This window comes from Mustela nivalis (assembly GCF_964662115.1).
Source record: "Mustela nivalis genome assembly, chromosome: 14".
NCBI lineage: Eukaryota > Metazoa > Chordata > Mammalia > Carnivora > Mustelidae > Mustela > Mustela nivalis.
The window spans coordinates 39210371-39237218 of record NC_139033.1 but is presented as its reverse complement, the minus strand read 5'-3'; the positions used below and the strand labels follow the sequence as shown (position 1 = coordinate 39237218).

The window sequence follows — 26848 nt, the reverse complement described above, 5'->3', positions numbered from 1 at the left end:
CAGCTATCAATCACTAGCTTATTATGAACAGAATGTGAGACCAGTCCATGCTATTTTCCAAGATAAGGGAGTTTAAGTGAGAATTACAACTGCTTTCTTCTCCTATGCTAGACGCTAATGACAGGAGTAAGGATATTGTGACATGTGAGACGCGTAGCATAGACACATGAGCTGAGCCAGATTTACTGCCACCCAAGGTATTCTTGATTGCCAACATGGCTATGGCTTCTAGTTGATGTCTCAAATCTACTCTTTGCTCGAGACTTGGGGGGAAGAAAGGGAAATCACAGTTGAGGAGTTAAATCATGGTTCCGTATACATCCTGTACCTCATCTGAAGATCAATATATTTTAGGGTCTTCTTAGCACCCTTGCTTGCAACCCCTCCATGTTTTCCTATGACTTCACCCCTCCCAAATGCCTCCACTCACCTAGGTAGATAAGTCCTTGTGAAGTTTTCCCTTTGAACATTTTTACTAAACCATGCTTATGCTAAACCACACTATAAACATCTCTATTAAACTGTACTTGAGGGCGCTGATGAAGTATTAAAGTTGTTAGGCTTTGCTTAAATTAGAAGCCAAAAGGCCATAATTTTTAAAATGGAAACATTAAGAAAAAAAGCATTTGAAAAAAATGACGAGTAAAAGAAGACTTGAAATATCTTGTGAAAATTTATTGAGAAATTCTATGTGCATTTCATGGGTAGGTCACTTTGGAAGCCCATGTCACAGCAAGAGATATTCAGGTATTAGTAAAGCTTTTTACCATTTTAAAAGTACGTTCATATCCGTTATGTCATGTACTTTCGTAGTAACTCTGTAAAGAAGGAAGAGATTGTGGGTCTCAGTTTGCTGTAAGAAAATAAGATTCAAAAACAGTGAAATGAAGGGTTGATACTCGAACTTAGAACTTGGGTCCTAAATCTAATGTTTGCTCCCTCCGTGAGGAAATGACAGAAGGTGTCTAATTTAAGTTTGCAGTATGCCTAAATTGTGTTGAAAATCATACTTGTACTTGACATTTAAAAGTGAGAGTATATGTGATACTTCTGGAAAAAACAGAGCAAATATTTATTCTGCACTATGAACTTTGATTATAGTAATTGAGAAAAAACATGCTGAGTGAACCCAGAGAATTTGAATGTTGACAAAATCCAAAGCGATATGAACTGATGAAAATTGTATCTTTTAGGTTTATAATACCCAGGGACCAAATGGCTCCTCAGGGAAAGCATTTAAAGTGCATCTCCAGCTCTGGGACACTGCCGGACAAGAGCGGTAATAGTAAATTACTTTGTTTCTAGCTACAAACAGCTGAGAAAAACTTCTTTTCAAGTAAATGTTGTTATGTTGACTTGAAAAGCACATGTTGTACAACTCTTCTCCTTGTTCCAAAATAGACATTTATGTAAAGAAATAAAAACAAATTATTTATAGTTAATTAACGATAACTAGCATTGCGGATTTGGTACAGATTTCAAAAATGGGATCTTCGGCCATCGCTGGAGATCCTAGTTTTGTGTTGTCTTTGTACTTTCTAATGGGGGGAAAAAACCTTCTCTAGAATTTAATTAAAGTGGGAAATTAACATGATTACGAGTACAGCCTGGAGAGGGAATTGAAGAAAAGGTGGTAAGACCTTTCCCATTTTTTGCCATTCTTCTGCACAGACTATCTGTTCTTGTCTCTTGACTGGGTTAATTTTCTAAGACTTGTGCTACACCATTGCTCTCTGGCTGGAATGTTTTTTTCCTTTTTTTTCTTTCCCAATCCTCTCCTTTCATGAGGCCTGGCTCATGGACCACTTCCTCTGTGGGGCCTTTCTAAATGCCCATCTGGAACAAACTCCCTCTTTCTGTGAACTCCTACATCTATCCAACCATCCTTAACCTACTCAGTTAATTCTGTACCACCTTGTAAGAAGGCAAATCTTCGGTTTTTGTCTCTAATGTGGTTCTTCGATGTACCTGTGGCCTTCTTACCCCAACAAAATTGTCAACGTTATAGGGACAGACTGTGCTCAGTTTTCTAGCATCTTCTCTGGTACGATGTCCAAGGCAAAAGAAGCTCAGCAGACAAGAGGGTTGTTTGTTAGAGCTGGAGGTGCTGATGCATTATTTGATGAAAAGATGTGTCTTTGAGATCCAAGGTTTCAAAGTACTAAAGACCACAAGCTAGTGAAGCTTTACAATATCAGATTAAATAAAAATTGGCAGTAGATTGTCAGAGAAGATGTTTAGAAGGCACATACCTCCAAATTCTGCATCACATGTCTTAGAATGTTTATGCTTGTAAACACTTAAGTTTTTGAAATGCATCCAAAGTGTTCTCGCTTTCAGTGAGTGTAAACGCCAGGAGAGGTGCCGGGCCCTCTCCGTTAGCTCTTTTGACTGTGAATTCCATTTACACACATTCTTCAACACTGCTAGTTCTTCTGAAGTCATTCCTCACAAGAATTTCTGTTCATATGTCAGTTTTGTTGTCACAAAGATGTATGTTTTTTAGACCAATTTAATTCATTTTTGAAGAAGTAATATGAGAAAATGTGGTTCCCATATGTCCTCACACATGATATGTCAGCCTAGCAGGATGGTAGGCTGCTCTGCTCTGCCCCCCTAAGACGGCTGCTCCCTGAGGGAAGTGAGGAAAACCAGGGACAGTCTTGGTAACACTGAGGTTATTCATCCCTTGATAATTTTGCATTCTGTATACATATAAGGTGTAGCCAGGCAACAAGATAAACAGTTTCTCACACCTCAGCCCTGTGCCTAAAAACACCTGGCAGTATAACCTGTATAAGATTATGGTTATTCATAAAAGTGGTATCATGGGAACGAGCTAAAAATTGAACACTTTATGCAAACCTCAAGGCTATAGGATATAGCCTTAGTTCCTAGTGAGGGAGAAGGTAATAATGTGACTCTGGGATTTTTTTGTTTGTTGTTTGTTTTGTTTTGTTTTGCTTTTTAAATGTGGTCCCAGCTTTCTCCACCCTACTGACTCACTGGACAGAATGAGGTTGCTGAGTAAAGCTGGAAATCAATGACCTTTCCTCTGGAGTCACCTTGGGAAGAAGGGGGATAACAAGGGTGCTGGGCAGGATGTCTAGGATATGGGCCTGTTCTAGAACAAGAATGTCCTGTTCGTGTTGCTGTTCGATGCAGAAATGCTTACCCCTGTGAGATCCACACAAACATGTTTTAAAAATAACGTAGCCCCACTAAGCAGAATGGCCCTCTTGTACTTCCATGCCCCGCCCCCCATGGTGACAATGACACTCATCCCATGCTGCGTGTGTTGATTTAGCATTGTCAGCATTGCACTGCGGCGAAATGCATATCAGGCTGTCACCAATAACACACATTTTTTAAAAAGAAACCTTTACCAAGGGAGCATCTTTAGACTCTGTTTTTAAAACCTCCTCTGCCATGACTTGGACCCAGGAGGAGCCTATAACCTGGAGGGGGGTGGTAGGAAGGCTGCTTGGGAAAGTGTTATTTCCTCTGAGACTATATATATACACTCATACACAATGTATGAGTGAGTGAGTCTTATCCAGGCTAAAGAGGTAGGAGGTAGAGGAAGCATGAAGGCCAGGTTACCCACAGAAAGAACAGCATGTGTGAGAGCCCAGGGGAGAGAGTGAACTTTCTAAGAACTAGGAGAAGATCAGGATGCCTGTGGGTATTCAGGGGATGAAGCTGGACAGATGAGCTAGGGTCAGTTCACGCAGAGCCTGACAGTGTATTGATGAGTTCAGATATCATCTTAAGAGCAATGCAGCCATGCATCACCATTTAGATGTTTTTAGCAGAGAGTTTATCTAGTCAGCAAGAAGGCATCAGTGAAGGGGAGGGTCCCAAGCAAAACTGGAGACAGGAAGCCTATTAAGACGACTGTTAAAGATACTCAGATGAAAGAGGATGGGGTCAAAACTAGAGTAGATGGACAGAAATGAGAAGATCAGGAGACGCTTGGTGATTGTATACAGCAGGTGAAGGAGAAGCTGTGGTCAACCCAATGATGGTAATGCACGGGTAGAAGAAGAGATCAGGAGGAGGGGCCAGGTTGGGTTTAAACTCTGAAGTTAGAGATGCCTCAGTTTCCTCCAACTGGACACAGCATGAAGAACAGGACAAATCTACACCTATCCATTCAACATATAGGTGACAACTGAGCCAGAGAAGTCAATGGATTACTCAGTGAACATACGTAGAGTAGGAATGGGTTGAGAATAGAATGCCATGGAAACCAAAGAATCCACAAATGGGCTAAAGTGAGAGAGACCACACATTAGGAGCACATTGAGGATAGGAAGGGATTGTCTGTATTTCAAAGTTATGTGCTTTTCTGAAAACCCATTTCCAAATTCATTTCTGTTATTAGCATAACCCAAGCCTTCTGTGGTGCCTGTGTGGGGTCTCTGGTTTTGCCCATTCCTGCCACTGAGTGGATCTCAGCACACCTTCAATTTTACTGAAGAGTTTGGGGTGGAGGAGGTTAGAGCAGAGGAGAGGAAGACTTTATACAACACATGACAGAGTATATTCTTTAAAATCCTCCAGTAGAGATGAATTTCTTGCTTTCTGTCTCCAACCACTACGTCTCTCTGACCTTATCTTGCTTCCCCTAATCATCTTCCTCTTCCTCCTTTCTCCAGTGTTTTTTCCTCTTCCTCATGAGACAGAGGTGCCAGACTAAAATTCAGCCTTATCCCCACAGTGTTTATGAAAGTATCTTCCCACCAATGTTGTTTTTTCCCTGCAAAAGAACCCCAGTTCCAGTTACTAACAAGTTGTGGTTTACTTTTTAAAAAATAATTTAATTTAATTTAATTTTGTGTGTGTGTTCCAAAATTCATTGTTTATGCACCACATCCAGTGCTCCATGCAATATGTGTCTTCCTTAATACCCACCACCAGACTCACCCAACCCCCCACTCCCCTCCCAAACCCTCAGATTATTTTTCAGAGTCCATAGTCTCTCATGGTTCGTCTCCCCCTACAATTTCTCCCAACTCCCTTCTCCTCTCCATCTCCCCATGTCCTCCGTATTACTTCTTATTCTTTACAAATAAGCAAAACCATATGATAATTGACTCTCTCTGCTTGACTTATTTCATTCAGCATAATCTCCTCCAGTCCTGTCCATGTTGATACAAAAGTTGGGTATTCATCCTTTCTGATAGGGGCATAATACTCCATTGTATACATGGACCATATCTTCTTTATCCATTCATCCGTTGAAGGGCATTTTGGTTCCTTCCAGTTTGGCAACTGTGGCCATTGCTGCTATGAACATTGGGGTACAGATGGCCCTTCTTTTCACTACATCTGTATCTTTGGGGTAAATACCCAGTAGTACAATTGCAGGGTCATAGGGTAGCTCTGTTTTTAATTTCTTAAGGAATCTCCACATTGTTTTCCAAAGTTGTGGTTTTCTGCATATAATCACAGGCATTCATTTTTAGGCTACCAAGGGCTAGCTTTCTTCTAGGCACAGACAAAGGAGATTGAAGAATATAAGTTAAAGTACTCATTTGAAAGTAGCTTCCATTTCAGTTATAGACCACAAGAAATCCGTGAACCAACAAGAGAAAGAGTCCAAGGGACTCTGCAAGCCATCATGTGATTGAATGTTACAAACTGTGTGCATAAATGCTCTAGGCCATAAAGCCAGGATGTAGTCCTAAGAAAGGTCTACAGCCAGATGCCTTTCCCTCACCTTTCAGCCATCTTTTTGCTCACTCTCTAATTCTGTAGGAGAATCCATGGGATGCCATGGGGATTTCACATTTCAAAGGGAAATAGTGTCGTATGTACGGCCATAATAATGTCTGTGGGCTAACTTCCAGAACTATCCATTGTGCTTTCTTGGCAGATTCCGGAGCCTCACCACTGCATTTTTCAGAGATGCCATGGGTTTCTTATTAATGTTTGACCTCACCAGTCAACAGAGCTTCTTAAATGTCAGAAACTGGATGAGTAAGTGGGACCAAGTCACTTTCTTTGGCCACTTTGGGCCCTAACACTCTATTTGCTGCTTTGCCTTCCAACATGGAACCAGATTAGGTTCCACAGATTAACCTTGGGATCCATGAGATTAGCATTTCCTGTGTCACCTTCAAAGTGATAGGCTGCGTGTGTGTGTGTGTGTGTGTGTGTGTGTGTGTGTGTATTCAAGGTCTTTATTATTGCAATTGAAAGGCTATTAATTCCACTTATCTAATTAGTCTTAAAGGATTTGTTACAGCTATGTGAGTTGCCACATCTAATCCAGAAAAGAGACAGAGAAAAGCAGCAGTGTTTTCTGAGGGGTTCGCTGTCTCCAAAAAGTGTACCTTTGCACACAGGTTAACTAATGGATGAATTAATTAATGGATGGGTTAATTGGGTGGGAAACTGCTCCAGAGCAGACAAGCCACATGAAATAAGGTACGGTGTGTTGATCAATTCACATTGAAATGTTACATTTGGTGGGGGGGGCATTCAGATATAAGGAAGACTTGAAATGAAAAATCTACACAGTTTAGACATAAGGTAAAAGTGGCCTAATCAGTTATTAAAGACAGATCAATAGTAGTATTTGGAAAGTAGTATTTGATTTTTCTTTTCCAAAAATTAATGTAACACTAAAGGAAATATTTCATTTGCATTTTCATTACAAATAAGAATTTTAATCCTATTGGAATATACAAGCAATTCTATGGACTGGTGATGGTTTGTCATTTCTAGATTTGTTGGGGCTATCTGTGGCCAGAGGGATTTTTTTTTTTTTTTAATAAATATTGGGGCACCTGGGTGGCTCAGTCAGTTGGACATCTGACTCTTGATTTCAACTCAGGTCATAAACTTGGGGTCGTGGGATTGAGCCCCGAGTCAGGCTCCTCGCTCAGTGGAGAGTCTGCTTAAGATTCCCTCTCCTTCTGCCTCTCCCCCTCCAAATAAATAAATCTTAAAAAACAAAACAAACAAACAAACAAAAAGACACTGGATCATGTTACTCCCTTTCTCAAAGTCCTTCTGGGACCTCCCAGCTCACTTGGAATGCAATCCAGAATCCTGCACTCTGCTGTAAGGCCTTGGTGATCAGGACTTAGATTCCTGTGTAATTTACTCTTATTCTGTCCAGCTCACTAGCCTCCCGCCGAACGTGTCTCTTGCTCTTCCCAGGACAAAAAGCACATTCCCTACTTTGTGGCTTTTGTACATTCCAACTTTCTCTGCCTCTTCTCCCATTTATGGAGTATGATAGTTCTCTCATCTCCTTCCAGGGTTTGTTCAAACTTTATCTCTTGGAAGAAGCCTTCCCTGACCACCCGTCTAAACCAGTATGCTTCAGGGCACCTGGGCAGCTCAGTTGGTTAAGCATCAGCCTTCAGCTCAGGTCATGATCCTGGGTCCTGGGTTCAAGTCCCGCATCGGGCTCAGTGGGGAGCCTACTTCTCTGTCTCCCTCTGCCCCTGCTCCCCTGCTCAGGCTCTCTCTTAAATAAATAAATAAAATCTTCAAAAAAATAAGTAAATTGGTATGTTTGGCTACTTTGTGTCTCCTCAGTACACTTTATGTTCTCTTTTGTCATGCCACAATGTGACGTTATATTATGTATTTGTTTTCTTGTCCTTTTGACTCTTTGCCACTAGAATGTGAGCTCTATGAAAGTGCAGACTTTGTTGGCTTTGTTCCATTACAGTAAACCCAAGCTGGGATTAGTGTCTGGCACAGAATATTCCAAAAATATGCACTTCTATTCTATATTATTTATAATAAATACCTATCTCTGCTTTCAACGTGAGTTCAGTAATATGGTTGCTACCATGAGGACAAATACCAACAAATTCTGCCTTCCTTCATTGCTTCTCCAACTGAGGGTCTCTCCTGGGATTTGTCTCTATTTCCTTTTATTATTGTATCTCTTTCTCTAAATTTTGGTGGTATTATTAGATTCTGAGGAGATAAAGAGATAATAAGATTATTAGAGTCTTTCAGAGAATGATTTGTTCATCCTTTTACAAGGCATATAAAATTCTTCCTTATTAAAAAAAAACATTTTAAGGTAATTTAAGGTAATTAATGGGCATATCTTATGACGCTTTAATATTGAACACCCAAATAATCAGTGTTACAGGCAAGCCTTGTCTTCCTCCTCAGCAGAGTTGCGTACAGCAGGCCTTGAGAGAGAAATTAAAGTAATCCTCATGACTTCAGAAGCGTAGGTTCGCAGATTTCTTATCGTTTCTTTCCTTCCCTCCTTCCCATTCTCCCTCCCTCTTTCTTCTCTCTTTCACACAGTGTGTCCTGGAGAAAAGGAAGAACAAGCCATGTGTCTTAAAATTGTTTCTACATGAGGGATGCCTGGATGGTTCAGTGGCTAAACATTTGGCTTCAGCTCAGGTCACGATCCCAGGGCCCTGGGATCAAGCCCAGCATTGGGCTCCCTGCTTGGCAGGAGGCTTGATTCTCCCTCTCCCACTCCCCCTGCTTATGTTCCCTCTCTAGCTGCCTCTTCTCTCTCTCTCTCTCTCTCTCTCTCTATGTGTCAAAATTTAAAAAAAAAAAAATAAATATTTTTAAATGGTTTCTCCATGAATTTGTGGTGGTTCAGAAATGTTCTGTTCTAATAGATCATCACCTTGGACTTTAGGAGATAGAAATGTAGCTGCCTAGGGGTGCCTGGATGTCAGTCAGTTTAGCATCTGACTCTTGATCTCAGCTCATGTCTTTATCTCAGGTTCATGAGCCCTGAGCCCTGCATTGGGCTCTATGTTGGGTGTGGAGCCCACTTTAAAAAAGAAAAAGTAGCAGCCTCTTAGAGGAAAGAGCAGACTTACACACTTAAAATTCCTGTTCTATTATCTCTACTTATATCTGAGGAACAAAGAGTCTGAAGCAGTATGTCCATCTTGGAGAACGTATCCCCAGGTATACAAGGGCACTGATAAGTGATCATAGGTGGTTCATAGCCAGCATTATGCCTATTCACAATCTGCAATTTTTGAGGCATCATCTTCTTTCATTTTATAGCCAAGGAAGCTGCAGTTGAGTGAAGTTAAGTCGCTTGGCTAATATGATCTAACTAGCAAGCAGCCAAGTTGGAGGTGAACAATTAAATTAGGAATTTGAAGTAGGAAAAAAAGAAAAGGATTTCAGAGTACGAGCAATCATCTGACATTACTTGTTTATAACTAACGTGCTGGGTCCGTCTGCTTTCTTCCTAAGGCCAACTGCAAGCAAATGCTTATTGTGAAAATCCAGATATAGTATTAATTGGCAACAAAGCAGACCTGCCAGACCAGAGGGAAGTCAATGAAAGGCAAGCCCGGGAGCTGGCTGACAAATACGGGTAAGTCATTGACACAGATGTGTCATCTGACCTTGCCCACTGCTGCTTAGTAATGGAGCAGGAACATGAGGTTGATACTGGAAGGAATCCCCTTGAATCAGTAATGGCCCCTGAATGAAAAAGATCTTTCAGGGGAATGTATGTGATCTTTCAAATCGAGTCCTTGCTAGTAATAGCAGCTAACATTTACTGGATACTTAGTATATGCTAACAACTGTCCCTAGACTTTAACTCATTTAACCTCTCATAAGCATACATAGGGGATCTAGAATCATCCCGTTTTATATATGAAGAATCAAGGCATAGAAGGATTAAGTAACTGATGGAAGACCAGGTAGCTAGTAAGTAGCAGAGGTTGAATTCAACCCAGGCAGTCTGAGATCAGAGCTCATGATCTTCAACAGGATAGCTAATAGCTCCAAAACTCTAAGAAATAACACCTGACCAGGACATAATATTGTAATTCTTATCCTAGCCTGAGCCTAAATGGCAGATTAAAAAAAGAATTAAAAACCCCCTACAATGATAAGTTGACTTCCAACAGTCTTTACATTTTTGGATTTTTTTTTTAAAGATTTTATTTATTTGAAGGAGACAGAATGAGAGAATGAGAGAGAGAGAGAGAGAGCATAAGAGGGGAGGGTCAGAAGGAGAAGCAGACGCCCCGCTGAGCAGGGAGCCCAATGCGGCACTCGATCCTGGAACTCTGGGATCATGACCTGAGCCAAAGGCAGTTGCTTAACCAACTGAGCCACCCAGGCAACCCCCAGACTTTAAATTTTTTTAAAAGATTTTATTTACTTATTTGACAGAGAGATCACAAGTAGGCAGAAAGGCAAGCAGAGAGAAAGGAGAAGGCAGGCTCCCTGCTGTGCAGAAAGCCCAATGTGGGGCTTGATCCTAGGACCCTGAGATCATGACCTGAGCCAAAGGCAGATGCTTAACCATCTGAGCCACCCAAGCACCAGCCCCCAACTTTAAATTTAAAGCAGTTTCATCCTACCTGCCAATTTTTTGCTGAAGAATTTTCCATGAAAGCTTTAAAAATGTATAACTTTTGATTCCACTTAAATACAGACTATTTATTTACATGCATCTTCTATTCAGTGCCTGCTTAATTCCTAAGTCAAATTTCCAGATAATTGATTAGAAGGGAAGTGATATCTTATTACTAGTTTAGGTATTTCTACCCTCTTAATTTTTTTTGTGAAATGGTGATAATGCCCTAGCTTCAAATTCCCAGGTATCTCCTATTTCCTTGTCCATAAAATTGTTATACCCATATGAGAGAGCAGCCCATCCATTTTTACTCACTGAGAGAAAAAAGGTGCTTTCCAACTCAGTGGGCGAAACCATGATTATTTCACCATCTCTCAGCCAGCCATGTTTTTGCCTGTGTTCCTCATGTGTACATCTTCTTGTGTCTTTTCTGATTTCTTCCTCTCAAAAATAATGCGTCACCTCTTCGATGCAAGTATACCATATTTTGAAACGAGTGCTGCAACTGGCCAGAATGTGGAGAAAGCTGTGGAAACCCTTCTGGACTTAATCATGAAGCGGATGGAACAGTGTGTAGAGAAGACACAAGTTCCCGACACAGTCAATGGTGGAGACTCTGGAAAGCTAGATGGGGAAAAGCCAGCAGAGAAGAAATGCGGCTGCTAGACACTTCGTAGGAACTGATCATCAAAAACCCCACCCAAATATTACTTCCAAAAAACAGCGACAAACCACAAAATTGTTTTTGAGTAGACCATGCATAATGGCATGTCTTTCTTTTTCTGCCAGAAAAATCTATTTTAAGAACCCAGAATAGTCAACGGTGTTCAAAAGAATTCAAACAAGATCAGAGATTTCCTAATGTGCTCTCACGGTCATGGACGCACAATTTTGGAGGGTTGTTTTGTTTGTTTGTTTTTGTTTTTGTGGTTTTTTTGGTGAAGAAGATGAGTATATAAGAAAGTATTCAAGATGGTATCAGTGAGTTTTAAGTCACAACAAAAATGACCATGTCACGTGGGAGAAAAGAATAGGCCACGAAAGGGAGAATATAGAAAGACGATTTTTTTTTTTTAAAGATTGGATTTACTTCTTAAGTAGAATTTGATTTGTACTTTTAGTTTTGCATTCGTGGAACATATTAGCTAAAAATGGGTATACAAGGAACAATTCTAAATGGATCACTAATAATGACATTACTATGTCCACCCAACAAGCTGTCCTAGGGTGACTCAAGCACTGGTAAGGTTATGAGATTATAGATCAGACTTCTGTTAAAATGTGGGAGATTGTGCATTAATGTCATTTTTCTATTCTTAATAAATGGCTGATAGACAAGAACAGGACTGTGAATGACAAAGTACAAGAGAAATGGCCTAAGAGAAAAAAAGAAAGTATGAAAATATGGCATTTGGACAAATGAAATTAAATGTGTCTGTTACAGAAGTCTGGAAGGATCATTTAGCCAAATTTCCCTCAAGCTAATTAGAAGTTTGACATTATCAGTTGGGATTAAGAGAATCTCCAGAGGTTTCCCTTTCCAACAAAATTTTGGAAATCAGTTCAGTGTTCAGTTTCACATTTCATTTTTCTTAGTAAATGGTCCCAAGGGGAAATTAAAGATGGTCATTTATTAAATATGTCTTTAAAAATGCAGTCGAGGAAAAGTATTTAGCCTTAATTGTTTTTAGATAAAATATGTTGGTGATATGAAAACAAAAGTGACAAATAATTGTGGGTTTCTTTTTAATTTATAAAAGCACTGGAAACTCTAAATCACACTTCTACTCTCCACACCCACCCTGACTTTTGAATCAATTGCAAAAATTATAGGTGTGTCACATTGTAGATCAACAACTTCAGGATGATGGATTGATTTTATGGTCACTCTTGAGTTTTCATGTCATTCATCACATAAAAATTAATGATACCTCATGCCATATTACAATATATTTCACATTTGTTTTCATCTGCCTGAGGCAGAATACCCACATCTGAACTATATTTGGGGACAGGGCAGGAGTGGATCTGTATCTTTTCTCCAAAAATTTGGTTAATTGCTTTATTTTTTCATATAAAACTGCCTTTTCTTTTTAAAAATCATTACAAAAGTATTTTCCATTGGCTGGTTCTTATTACAGTGCCTAAACTGATATTACATTGTTTTCTTAATCTTTGTTTTTGATAAGCATAAGCAACTCCTATTAAATTGTTCTTTAAATATTTCCATTTCATCAATAACAAAGGCATCATGCTTCAATTTCTCTTTTTATCATGACTATATAATTTTGATAAGATGGTACTTCTTTCTGTAAAATTGCGCCAATTAAACTTCATTTTTCCATACTCTGGCCATATTTTTAAATTATAAACATTAGAAAACCAAAACCCAAGCCCCCATTCTCCTTACCCTTGAACCTCTCTGTACAGTCTAAATCTGGTATAGAATTCATATTAGGAACACAGATCCGAGAGATTGTCTACAGTGTTCTTACAAAATTCTCAGTGTGAACTTCTCAGTTCTTCTGACTTCGGAAGCATGATACCAGCTTCTAAGTTCCACTGTGCTTGGGTATTCCCTCCAATGCTGTTTTTCTCTGTGATGTGCTTCATGACCTCAGTGCCTGAGCCATGAGGATAAAAAACTTTCAGCCAACACCTGAGATATTTTGACTGAAAGGAAAGTGAGCAGAAACACTCTAATCAATGCTGTGGCCAAATCTGGTAAACTTCTACGGCTATTTAATCAACTCGCCTTTGGATTCAAATTGTGATGTCTCTGGCATTCCCATGAGAGAGAATGCTGAGCCTTTATGAAATCCTAAAGGTATTCTATTTTGGATTTTTTTGTTTCTCTCTTTTTCCAGTTCTATGACTGACTGACTGACTTTTGCCAAGATTCTGTCATTGCTAGTTATTTGACAGGCATTTATTTCAGGGTCTATTTTAAGATCATTATTTGATAGCCGTAGCATGAAGCAGAGAGTGATGATGCCTTTAATTATAGAATTCTGCCTATAAAAATAACAATTATTGGGCAACAATCTTAAGAGGCATGAAATTTAAAGAAGACAAGAAAAGTAATTTAAAGTTGTATTCTCTAATAAATAAATACTTGATCTGAGAAAATATTTTCTCTGTCAAGTTTGACATCTGATCCCAAATTCTATGTCACCATTACAGGAAATTCCTTTACTTATTATTACAGAATTAATTATTATGTAGAATTCATTTTACAGGTTCAAGCTGAGTTGGGAACATGAAGTATACAGACAGGCTTAAAGAATGGCATACCTCCTTTAACCCAAAATAGCATGAATTTTTAGCCAAGATGTATCCTGTTATTTGTTATCTCCCAAATGCTTTGGTAAACTATATTGTATTGGGGGGAAATATTTAAAATGTACATGAAATTCCTCTCTGATATAGAAATAATTTCTGGAGTGCTTACACTAGTTTGATGTTTACATTGCTCTAACACAGTGCCTCGAATACCTCTATGACCAAATTTGTCTCCAGCCACACAGCTCATTTCCTATCGTATCCTATTTGAGGAAGGCCTCAGTGAGACACTAATGCAGCTAAAGGCACTCTGATATCTTCAGCAAGGGGACAGGATGTTATTAGAATCTGGAGATAATTACCACCATCTCCAAGTCTCCTAAGCCTCTCACAGAGTGGAAGTGGGCATTGCTTGAAACTCAACTGTGAGTGAGCACAAGGTTACCTTTTGATACAAAAAAAGAAAACTCCTTTGAAAAATGTACCAAAAAATAGCTGAGAAAACGTGTTTGTCTTGATATGACAAGGGTCACAAGTCACGAATTGGCAGAAAATGGTAGGAACTGAGCTTGTGGGTCTCTACATAAGTTTTAGAATTCTTGCAAGTCACCACTCAAGTTGATTTGCTATCATTTCCATAGTATCAGCTACACACTGCAAAAAACTCAAAACCAGCATTTTCTGAAGTAAATATTTCATCTGTTGTTTTTCACCAGAAGGCCCATTCGATGTATCAGTAGGTGTCTTTGTTATGCTTTCTAGCATACGTATGCTCTGCCAACCTGTACAGGTAAAATGAACTGGGCAAGAGTTTTAATCAGAGCTTTCTTATCTCCTCTGTAAGAGAGAGAAGCTTGACCATAGAGAAGCACATCACTATATAAACAATAAATTATTACAGCCAAAATATTCTACAAACTGTAAATTGAATTGCCTGGAAATCAACAAGTTTGATGAAGCTTATATTTACACTCATCAGCTAGAAAGAGAAGCAATATGTGTCACAGTGAATAGGTCTACTGGAAACCCAGAACCAGTGTCCATGACACAAGATTATTCACTGTTCTGTATCTCTGTTCACTTTAAAAGAAGGGTACATGTGCTTTCCTCAGTGTGTACCATAGTAAAACATTAAGGGAAAATTCTCTTCAACAAAGAATCTTGGGGTCATAATCTCAAACTTAAACTAAAGAATAATATTGAACTTTCTGTTTTCCTGAGATATTAACTCTTCAAAAGAGAGATCTGAGAGCTGATGTTAGCCAAAGGGAGGGACAAGTTGTCTTTCATTCTATATCACCAAGCTTTAAAGCATTAAAAAAAAAAAAAAAAGGCTAGTGTATGTGAATATTTTAGGGAAAATTTTGATCTCTAAAGATGTCAAGATGCTGTCTATATCTAAAAAAGCTGTCTGAGAATTCACCAAAAACTATATTTTCTTCTTGCTCTTTGACCAATATGATATAAACTTATTTCTGGGGAGAGTGCAGAGTTCTTAAACATGGCATGTAGAAATAGAGTATTATCTGAGATGAATGTTGTTTCAATGCTTTATAAACCGATGAAGATATTTGTCTCATAAAATAGGACTGATAAAAATCATTGTTAGAAATCTACGGAACTTTAGGAATATATTGCCTTAGAATTATTGGGTGGAGATCTAACCATGATGACATTGTTGAGGAAGAACTATAAAGAGAGGTTAGAATTCAACGTGGTCTGATGAGTGTTCTTAAATAGTATAGACACAGAGAAGACCATGTACTTCGAGTCTGATTTTTAGGTAGACAATGAAAAAGAATTAGTAACCAGAGGAGTTTTTGTACCTCGATCCAAGGCAAATTTTTATCTGTCATTTCAATCTATCAAGTGGAAGTTTATGCCCTTAGAACTAAGCTAATAAACACATTTAAACACCAAGTATTTCATTAGTGGTATCAAAATTTGGGAAACTTTGAAACATGTTGTTTGCTCAATTTGAATTTAATTTTCTCATAAATTGCTCTTTGACTAATTTTTCAAGGAGCAGAATCACAAAGATGCTTCTCTACAGATCTCCTTTTACCAATAGTGTATTGGTTGGGATATTTTCTAGCTTCCCATAGAGAAAGAACAAAAAACAAGCAAAAACATTAGCAACAAAATAGTGGGGTTATTTAAAAGGGTGTCAGCTTTTGAAGAAAAATTATAGAAAGGAATCGTCTTTGGATTGAGTCATTTGAACTTGTTTCCCGGTTCCTTTTCTTTCCAACAGGTCTTGGAAATCATGGCTAATATCCCTCAGCTGACTTAGTCTTTAAGCCTCATTAGCAAATTTTGAGAAGCAGGCATGTCTTGTCTTTCACCTAATGGATCCTTTATTTAATCAATGGCTCTTGTCCCTATGTCCACTGGAACCTCAAAATGGTATCTGTCCTTAGTAAAGCATTAACATATTCTTATATTTACTCTTTTATGCTCCGGGTTATTTTTCCAAATGCTCTTTGAGAGGAAGCTCAGTATTATAGAAAGGAAAGTAGCCAGAAAGAACAATTTGGGGACCATGAGCATGTCATTGAATAGCATAGTGACTTCTCAGAGGGAGTGTATAAACCCTGTGTGCCCCATCGGGTTCATGTCAGGCTCCAAGGAGAATCTAAGAAATCAGTTTGTAAATTACGTTCCATTTCATAAACAGGCAATATTATCATAAGCTAAGCATAATAAAAAAATTACAGTAATTAAAACCACTTGTGAGAAGAAATGACATAGCAGGGACGAAACACTAATTTTAGTAGTGGGTGCTGGAAGCAATCAATGGTTAAGCAGCTTGAGATCATTGTATTTGATTAAAAATGTTTAATATATCTCAAGTTATTGAAAAAATGCGAGTTCTATTTTATTTTATATGTCATCTGGCATTTCTTCCAAGGAGTCCAATTGCATTCTAGATAGTATATTAATTACATCTTGGTCAAATCCTCCTTGTACAAGTAGGGCTTTTGTGTCCATTGCCTTGTAAAAGATACCGACTGCATCTGAAATTGCCTAAGAGAAATCAGTTATCCTGCTTAATGTGTTAAATATAGACAATGTTCTAAGATAATACTGAAGTGCTTCACTGTATTCCAACGGTCTACCTTTAAGTGATATTATTCTCATTTTTAGGCTAAGCACTTTGGATTGTTTTGTCTGTCGTCTCCATGGGTCTGTTTTGTCTAGTGCCAAAAATGTAAGTTAAAACCTTCAACATGGAGTTTTTATTCTGTGTCCCCAGGTAGACTGTGGTGCCTGACAAATACTGTTAGATCATTATTTTGTTGTACCGAAGTTCTAGTGGCTTCAGATATCATAGCATCCAATGATTTTGTGGTGTCTGGGTTTGAATACTGTGGTGGCCAACTGTATTCAGTGATTGTTTCTGCACATTTTTCAATAATAAAAATGCATTTTTATCAATTATTTTGTGGACTCAAAGCAAACTTATTTTGGGGCCGAAGCTGAATGTTACATCGGTTTCAACACGGAACTTGTTTCCCGTTTAAAATGGTATCCTTTAGGAACTCGGAAATAAGAAGTGACTTGGATTTAGCCAAGTGATTTTTATCCGTCTATCTAAAATTTTTCATTTATTATTTGTTTAAAGACTGGGTTTTGCAAGGAAAATGTTCTAGTAATTTTGAGAGATCCATGTGTAAAATTAGCAGTTAACATGTTGAAGTATTCTATGACGCATAAGCACCTCGAGTGCTTATGAACTTGTTTCCCGGTTCCTTTTCTTTCCAACAGGTCTTGGAAATCATGGCTAATATCCCTCAGATGACTTAGTCTTTAAGCCTCATTAGCAAATTTTGAGAAGCAGGCATGTCTTGTCTTTCACCTAATGGATCCTTTATTTAATCAATGGCTCTTGTCCCTATGTCCACTGGAACCTCAAAATGGTATCTGTCCTTAGTAAAGCATTAACATATTCTTATATTTACTCTTTTTATGCTCCGGGTTATTTTTGTTCCGGGTGCTTTTTCTTCCTCATCATAAAATGCTGAGGCAGGTGATGGTAACTTCCTTAGTCCCAGGCTGGTGCAAGAACTAATGTTCAAGGCCAGTTGAAGACCACGGCCATACAGCTTCCTTTTAAATGTTCCTTTGCAAAAGCTGCCTTGTTCCCAGTGTTGTGCTCATTCCCTATGTTAGTTAGAGAGTCTTTGCCAAGATAATGATGAGTTTTTAATTTAAAGATAAACAACTCTCCCACTGCAAGCAAATAAATCCTTGGCACCATGCTTTCCACTTGACTCCCTGGTAGCAATCATGCTGTTTCACAGAGGCAGAACCTTTGCCCACCCCACCTCCTCGGCTTCATCTTAATCTTGATTTGTGACAAGTCATTAAGGACTTGCTTTTCCTAATGGTCTTATAGGATTTTCAAATAGTCACAGCATGCTCCATCTTGAGTTGGGGAAAAAAGTTGATCTTGACATTCATTGTCTTTAACGAGGAAAAGAGAAACTTTTAAAAAACTGTATGTAGGGGCACCTGGGGGGCTCAGTCGTTAAGTGTCTGCCTTCGGCTCAGGTCATGATCACATGAATCGAGCCCCCCATGGGGCTCCCTGCTCCGTGGGAAGCCTGCTTCTTCCTCTCCTACTCCCCCTGCTTGTGTTCCCTCTCTCCCTGTGTCTTTCTGTCAAATAAATAAATAAAATCTTTTAAAAAAAACTGTATATAAGGTATTGGATTATTCGCGCTCTTATACCAAGAACAATTTCATTTCTAATATAAAATTCTAATTCTGCGGGTGCCTGCGTGGCTCAGTTGGTTAAATGTCCATGCTTGGTTTTGACTCAGGTCATGACCAGGGTCCTGGGATGGAGCCCCACATCGTGTTCTGCTCACGGGGGAATCTGCTTCCTCTTTCCCTCTCCCTCTGCCACTTCCCATGCTCATGGTATCTCTCTCTCTCTCTCTCAAATAAATAAATCGTAAAAAAAAAAATAAATAAAGGGGCACCTGGATCGCTCAGTTGATTAAAAAGCTGCTGAGGTCATGACCAGGGTCCTGGGATGGAGCCCCATCTCGGGCTCTCTGCTCATCCGAGAACCTGTTTCTCCCTCTCCCTCTGCCTGCCGCTCTGCCTACTTGTGTTCTGTCAAATAAATAAATAATATATTGAAGGAAAAAAAAAAAAACCTTGAAAAATTTTAGAATTAAAATTAAAAATAAATAAAAGTATAATTCTAAGAATGTGAGCATTGTTCTTCTGTTCGAAGCTCATTTAGGTGACTTATGTTATGCTTTACAAAGCCAAGAGGCAAATTAGAATTTGACTAAGGTGATAGAATAGGTATTAGAAATGTTTTGTGGGACGCCTGGGTGGCTCAGTTGGTTGGGCAGCTGCCTTCGGCTCAGGTCGTGATCCCAGTGTCCTGGGATCGAGTCCCGCATTGGGCTCCTTGCTCAGCGGGGAGCCTGTTTCTCCCTCTGCCTCTGCCTGCCATTCTGTCTGCCTGTGCTCGCTCTCTCTCTCTCTCTGATAAATAAATGGAATCTTTAAAAAAAAAAAAAAAGAACATTTTAAAAAGAAATGTTTTGTGATAATAATCAGATTGTGGAAATGATCAAAGCTTGAAATCACTTATGTAAGTCTCTGAGAAAATGACTCTTCCTTACCAAAAAGATTTTTTAAAAAATAGCAGCCTGGTTAACAGCAGACAACTTCAATCTGTTTGCTTGAGTCCAGAGAAATTTATATCCTGACTCATTCACTGATTAGAAGAAGAAGAAGAAGCAGCCGCAGCAGCAGAAGGAGTGATTTGGAGTCGTGCTAGTTAGTTTTTGGATTATGAATGCATATTACCTAACTTTATGGACCCTCTTCTCCTCCCTTGACTCCAAGAGCACTTCCTCCTGAGTCCTCTAGGCCAAGAGCATAAAGTCAAAATAAGACCACCTGGCTGAACCTCACGAGAGTGTTCCCTTCACTGTGCCTTCCAGAAAACACGGGCTTTCTCAGTATGTTAGGAAAACATAGACAAACAAGAACCGAGATACAGATTCCCAAAACTCATTAGCTGACGACTGCTCAGAATTCAAAGAACTGGAAGGATAAGTTATTATTCAGATAAGAGGAATGATTTCTACAAAGGACACGTGAAAGAACATATTGCGTGGAAAATGATTTAGACAATATTGGGACTTGCTCTCCAGCTGCCAGTCCAGCTGCACCGATGTCCTGGCTATTCCGGGACACACCGGGTCTGCCTGTCCTCTGGAGCCGGTGCACCTGTGCTTGCTTCTTCCTGGACCCCTCCTCCACCAAATAACACCTTTGGTCACTTTCCTAGCCTTCTTCCTATCTTTGCTTAAATATTATCTTTAAAGAGAGAGGTTTTATTTAAAATAATTATCCTGGGACTCCTGGGTGGCTCAGTCTGTTAATCATCTGCCTTTGGCTCAGGTCATGATCCCAGGGTACAGGGATCGAGCCTCGAAATGGGCGCCTTGCTCAAGTGGGGAGTCTTCTTCTCTCTCTGTCTGCTGCTCCCCCCAGTTTGTGCTGTCTTTCTCTCTGAAAAATAAATAGAATCTTTTTTTAAAAAAATGACTATCCTATTTAAATGACCAATCCATAGTTACATTTAAAATTATCACCCAGCTTAAAATTGCAACCACAAGACCTCCCCCCCAGTAACTCCCGACCCCTGTGTTCTGCTTTATTTTTCTTTACTGTCCATGGGATTGTCTCTGACTTTATTATGTTTTTTTGTCCCAAAATATATTTACATGAAGGTAGAGATTTTTCCTTTTTTTTCGTCCCTGACACATGCATGTCCTCTTCTTTCTCTACTGTCGTAGCCCTGGCATCTAGAACAGTGCCTGGCAAATAGAGGGCACTCAATAAATATCTGTTGAAAGAAAAAAAATGAATGAATCTTATGTGAAAACCTGACGAAGTGGTTCAAGAATAACATAGTTACTAATTATATAATTATATTTCATAATAATATATTAATATATTATATTCTATATTATTATTATGTTTTATAATAATATAGAATATGATATATAATAATTATAATTACACATAATTATAGTTATATAATTATATAATTAACTTAAAATTTTTTTATTACTTACTTTTTACTAATTTTTTTACTAATTTTTTTTTACTACTTTATTGAAGTAAATATTTAAATTGTACAAGGTATTGATTTTTGTCATGGAACACATCCATGACATTGCCAATATCAACACACCAAACGTGTCTCCTCTCTGTTTCTCTGTACTCCCATGCAATCTTTCTCTCTGCTCGTGTCCCCCGGCATATACTGATTGGCGGTCATGTGGAAACACAGTATGTCCGCTCTCTTTTTCCTCTAGATTCTTCCACTAAGTCTAAAGATTTGAAGTTTATCCACTGTTGCCTATATTTGTTTGTGCTTTTTGTTTCTTTTTATTGAGTTATATTCCAACACATAGATGTACATTTTGTTTACCTGTTCACCTGTTAATGGATATCTGTTTTGACTTTAGCTTTGGGGTACTACAAAGAAAGGTGCCATAAAAAATTCAGATACATGTTGTTATGCAGACAAAAGCTATTACTTCTCTTGGGTAAAAAAACCCGAAGAATGGAGGGGCTAAGTCATATGGCAGGTGTATATTTAACTTCTAAAGGAATTACATATTTCCCGAAATACTTGTACCATTTTTGCGTTCCTACCTTTAGCATATGATTTGTTTGCTCCACAAGCTCTGTAAGACCAGTCTTTTTATTTTAACTGTTCTAGTGGTGGTTTTCGTGCTTATCTCTTAGAGCTTCTCATTTGTATTCCCCTGATAACTAATGGATTAAGCATCTTTTTATGTGTGTCTTTGTAATTTGTCTATCTTCTTTTATGAAGTGACTTTCCAAACATTTTTGCCAATATTTTCTATTGGTTTGTCTTCTCATTATGTTTTAAAAGTTCTTTAAATATTTGGAATACAAATCCTATACATGTGCATATTTTCACCCATTCTGTAGATTTTTTTTTTTTAATTTTTTTAGTGGTGTCTTTCAAAGAACAAAGTATTTGAATTTTAATCAAGTCCAATTATCAATTTTTTTCTTTTATAGTGTACTCTTTGTGTACTATTTAAGTTTCTTGCCTACCTTGTCTTCTCCTAGAAATTTTATAGTCTTAGCTTTATATTTAGGTATATTGTCCATTTAGGTTAGTTATTATATATTGTGTGAGGTAAGAATTGATACTAATTTTATTTCACATCAAAACCTGTACTATTTTTAGCACCATTTAGATGAATTTCCTGCCTCCTTTCAATGGCCTTGTCACCTTGGTCAAAAATTAATCACATAGATGAGTCTATTTATGGGTTCTCCTTTCTATTCACTTATATATCGGTCTATGTTTTCACCAATCCCAAACTGTTAATATGTTGGGTTTTGTATTTTAACTTTGTGATCTGTGACTTTGTTGATTTTACTTATTAGTTCTAGTAGCTGCTTGGCAAATTCATTGACATTTTCTGCATCAACAGTTATATGAACAACAACAATGGACAGTTTTACTTTTCCTTTCCAATCTGTGTGCCTTTTCTCCCTTTTTGTTTTTCTTGACATATTCCAATGGCTAGGACTTACAATATAATGTTTAAGAAAAGTGGTGAGAGGGCGCCTGGGTGGCTCAGTGGGTTAAGCCGCTGCCTTCGGCTCAGGTCATGATCTAGGGTCCTGGGATCGAGTCCCACATCTGGCTCTCTGCTCAGCAGGGAGCCTGCTTCCTCCTCTCTCTCTGCCTGCCTCTCTGCCCACTTGTGATCTCTCTCTGTCAAATAAATAAATAAAATCTTTAAAAAAAAAAAGAAAAGTGGTGAGAGCAAGCGTCTTACCATTAGTTTTTCATCATTAGTTATATTTACCGAAGGCTTTTTTGTAAATGCTCTTTATCGGAATGGTAAAATTTCTTATTCCCAGGTTGCTAAGTTTTTATTATGAATGAGTGCTGAATTTTGTCAAATACTTTCCTTCACTTATTAAAACAATTACATAGCTTTTGTTCTTTGTTATGTGTATATGGCTAATTATACTGATTGATTTTCAAACGATAAACCAACCTTGCATGCCTAGGATAAATCCCAATTTTCTGTAATTCTAGTTCAATTTTTATCACTTATATATTTTAATAATAACAAAGCAATCAGATATGGTTATTTATTTATTTATTTATTTATTAATTTTTTATTTTTTATAAACATACATTTTTATCCCCAGGGGTACAGGTCTGTGAATCACCAGGTTTACACACTTCACAGCACTCACCAAAGCACATACCCTCCCCAATGTCCATAACCCCACCCCCCTTCTCCCAACCCCCCTCCCCCCAGCAAGATATGGTTATTTAAATATTTCTTGCATCTTTAATATTTCCCACTAAAAAAATTAATGAAGTGAGGAAGTAAAGAAGGGAGGAAGTGGGGAGAATGATAATGATGACATTAGTTGAAGGAATTTTCAGTCCTTTTTTTTTTTTTTAAAGATTTTATGTATTTATTTGACAGACAGAGATCACAAGCAGCAGAGAGGCAGGCAGAGAGAGAGAGGAGGAAGCAGGCTCCTTGCTGAGCAGAGAGCCCGATGTGGGACTCGATCCCAGGACCCTGAGATCATGACCCGAGCCGAAGGCAGAGGCTTTAATCCACTGAGCCACCCAGGCGCCCCGGGAATTTTCAGTTCTTGATGGACTGGGTCCCTACTTCAATATTGATGAGGATTCTATAGTTATTCCCAGCTCAGAGGAGAGGTGAAAATTTTCAAAATAAAGAAATAAGAAAATGTTTGAGGAGTGTGTGTAATTTTATAATAATTCTGCTATTTTTTCAGATTCAGAATAAAAACTTAATAGATTACTTTTTCCATCAGTTTGGATCCAGGGAAAATCAAGAGAAAAATTCAGGGAGCTATCTAAATTTAATCTATTCATTGGCCAAAACAATCCATTTATGAAGGGTTATAATGTCATGAACAATCAAATAAAAATGACTTAATCCACTTATGCATAATAATTTTAATGTAAAAAGAAATAAGAACAAAAAATATGGTATCAATTTCTTTACTGTAAGGCACACCATAAGCAATTATTCAAAAGATATATGTATTATACCAATTGTTTAGACATTTCTTTTTGTTGTTGCTTAAACATTTCTTAATGATAATTTGTAACAATATATAATCAAAGTGAACTAAGTTTCTCTTTATCTTCCACCTTCCTGTATTCACTTCCAGGTCCACCCCAGACCTTCTTATTTAATATATAGATTAGTGTAATTATTAGTACAATTATTTGGACTACACTTGAACTGGTGTTCCTTTTCCTGTATATCTTGTGTGGTACTACTTTTAGGTTAATGTTTTTTATTCCCCACTGTGATCATTTGTTTTATTGCTTAGAAATATGTATTCAAAAGACATTCCAAATGATAAAAACTGAAACAATAAAGATATAGGACATAAGCCACGTATGACAAATAAATGATACTGCTGATGTTACTAAAAAGATACTTTTGTATTTGAAGAGTCCAGACATTTTTTAAGCTTCTGAAACTGCTTGTTCTTATTCTTAGGAAATCCAAAGACCAATCCAGGGTGAACGTGGAGAACCCAGGACCGGTCCTATCACATCCAACTCTACTCCCATGTTCAAAAGTGAGCAGAGTTAAACCTAAATTAAATCCAACAGTGTCTTCCCATTTTTGACTCTAGAATACATTATTCTAATGAGAATCATTCTAGTTGTTAGGTCAGTCATATGGATCCATTCCAAAAGCTCATATTTATTACCATCCAGCATGGTGATTAGAGTATAAAAGGAACCCAAAGTGGTCTTCAGGTGAAAGGTGAATTTGCTTACCACACCACAAATCCTTGACAGAGTTCATGACCCGAATGCCCCTACAAATGTGCCTGAAAACATGCTACCAAAAAATCTTCCATGTGGCATAGGTCATGATGATAAATATAGAATTAGAAGATTTTTTAGCAGGGACATTTTTCTGACCTAAGTTCTCATGAGGGTAATCCAACAGGTGAAAGACCAACTTAAATGCAGAAAAATATTTACTTTATGAGTCAAGGTTGTTTATGACTGTCATTCACGGGATAACGCCTACAGCCAACAAGGAAGCTGTGCTTGTTAAAAGTAGCAAAAAGAGAGGTATTTCCATTGTGTGGCAATACCTCAGACCACCATGTGGGCAGATAGAAGGACTACTGATAGCCACGTCAGAGGTCCAAATCCTTGCTCCATCATTAGCAGGGAAAAGTCCTGGACCTCACAGGATCCACCCTTGGAAGATGGGGTAATAACATGACCTGCTTTTGAGGCCTGTTGGGAAGACTAAAGTAATTAATACAGGTTAAATACTTAGAATTGTTCCTGGTATAAGAACTGTGCCATAAATGTTATTCAATAACTACACTTGAAAAACTAGCAAGCAATAAAAACGTGAAGCATGAAATGCACACATATAGTTATGCAACATTTCAAGGATTACAGTACTTTGATGAATTTATAAATACATTACTTTATCTCATTTGTATGTATTTTTAAATATTTCATAGATAATACTGGTATTTCACATTCTACATTGAAAGGCTTCCAGCATCTTTCCTGAGAAAATGTTTACAGTCCTATGTCTGAGAGGATGATCAAAAGCTTATAAGTAATTCACCCTTCAGTGGGGGCTAAGGCTGCCCATTATTCCTTTAGTTCAAGGGTTTTCTCTTCTGAGTATCAGCATTTTTGCATTTCTGCAAATCAGAGTCTGGTTTTCCTCAAAGCAATCACAAACTTCACCTGTGATGAATGTCTGTATCAAAATGTAAGTACACTTTCACAAAAGCACTGGACATTTAATTCCAATTCATGAATTTAGCATCTTCCTGGCTGCAAACAGTAGCCACTGTTCCCCTAAACCCAGAACATACACATTTTTATGGAGGTATGAGCTGACAGCATTGTGTTCCTATTCTTCCCTCCAAATATTTGCGTAGATAATATAATGAATCTTGAAAAGAAAATTAGTCATGAAGCCAGAGTCACAAGCTCCATTTCTTTGTACTTATTTGTAGGTTGTCTCCAGCAACCAATTTTCAATCCCAACTGAAGAACAATGGCTTTCTAAGGTGTGGTGGGATGCCATGATTCTAGGTTTGGAGGGTTATGTGGGTTGGGGAATTCGCTAAAAAGAACCTACTCCTTCTCCTGTCCATAATGCTGTAGAGAGTAACTCTCCCATGAACACTGGGTCAGGAGATGAATTTATAAATTCATGTTGAGAAATTTTATTATCGAAAGCTAACTTTAAAATGTATCATTTACTCAGACACACATATACTCTTCCATTTTTTTACATAAAAACCACTATCAGAAAGTCATCATTGACAACCTTAAACCACTCCCTGCAGCAAATATCTGCAAGAAAGATTCAGATCTTTTTTTAAGTTTAAAGCAAAATTCCTCTTCCATCAAAAGCCCCTGATGTCTTCACCCATTTAGTAAGTTTTGAAGAAAGAGTTCCTTCCCTTGAATATACATTTGTTTGATTTTCTGGAATGTCATCTTCCTGCAAAGCTGTTGATGTATAGTAAATTCCACTGAATGCTGGCAGTGAGCCATTTCAACATGAAAGTTTACGCTGTGTTTCAAGGAATAAATAAGACTCACGTAGCAATCTTTCTCATTCAGATCTTCAGCCAGTCAGCTCATTTCCGGAGCTTAATCAACATCACATAGGGCGTCGCCGAGTCGACAGTCTTCAATTCGCTTTAGAAAAGACCATACAATTACCAAAACTGAGCACTTTTAAATTTTAGTGATGTAAGTGCTGTATCACCACCATTACCAACCATCTCCACCAGCGCTCTACTACCCAGTATGAGAACAAGAGTGAGGAAGGGGGTGGGGGAGAGAACTAGAGCCTGTATCTGCCATTCCCCACAGTGAAGACATGCACGGCTGTGACTTGGAGACAATAAGTAAATCAACCCTTCTGCCAGGACATTTTTAGTTCTGTGGGCTTCTCAGTCTGAGCTTCTCTCTTAAACTGCGGGAGTCTAGTATTTAAAACATATATGTATGTATATATGTTCACATACACACACACACACACACACGGATGCTTCTATGTGTGTTCTGCTGTTGTTATCTAAGAACATGACCCTGAATCTCCAGGTGTTCGAGAAATA

The 26848-nt window shown here is 38.2% G+C and overlaps 2 protein-coding genes across 18 annotated transcripts in view; one reads left to right on the top strand and one right to left on the bottom strand.

The window, feature by feature from the left end:
- RAB27B (RAB27B, member RAS oncogene family) overlaps positions 1 to 17065 on the top strand; it is a 206502-nt gene extending 189437 nt beyond the window's left edge. For all 8 annotated transcript variants that reach the window (XM_082699654.1, XM_082699658.1, XM_082699656.1 and 5 more), the window contains 4 exons: positions 1194 to 1279; positions 5882 to 5985; positions 9220 to 9343; positions 10819 to 17065. In XM_082699654.1, the coding sequence (XP_082555780.1) occupies positions 1194 to 1279; positions 5882 to 5985; positions 9220 to 9343; positions 10819 to 11008 (504 nt within the window). In that variant the 3' untranslated portion in view covers positions 11009 to 17065. The remainder of the gene's footprint in view (positions 1 to 1193; positions 1280 to 5881; positions 5986 to 9219; positions 9344 to 10818) is intronic.
- CCDC68 (coiled-coil domain containing 68) overlaps positions 12643 to 26848 on the bottom strand; it is a 96492-nt gene continuing 82286 nt past the window's right edge. For 7 of the 10 annotated variants that reach the window (XM_082699651.1, XM_082699648.1, XM_082699647.1 and 4 more), the window contains one exon: positions 23650 to 26426. In XM_082699651.1, coding sequence (XP_082555777.1) covers positions 26366 to 26426 — 61 coding nt within the window. In that variant the 3' untranslated portion in view covers positions 23650 to 26365. Of the gene's footprint in view, positions 13016 to 20385; positions 20508 to 23649; positions 26427 to 26848 lie in introns of those variants that run through there. The other 3 variants (XR_014302931.1, XR_014302932.1, XM_082699646.1) reach the window with 3 other exon arrangements.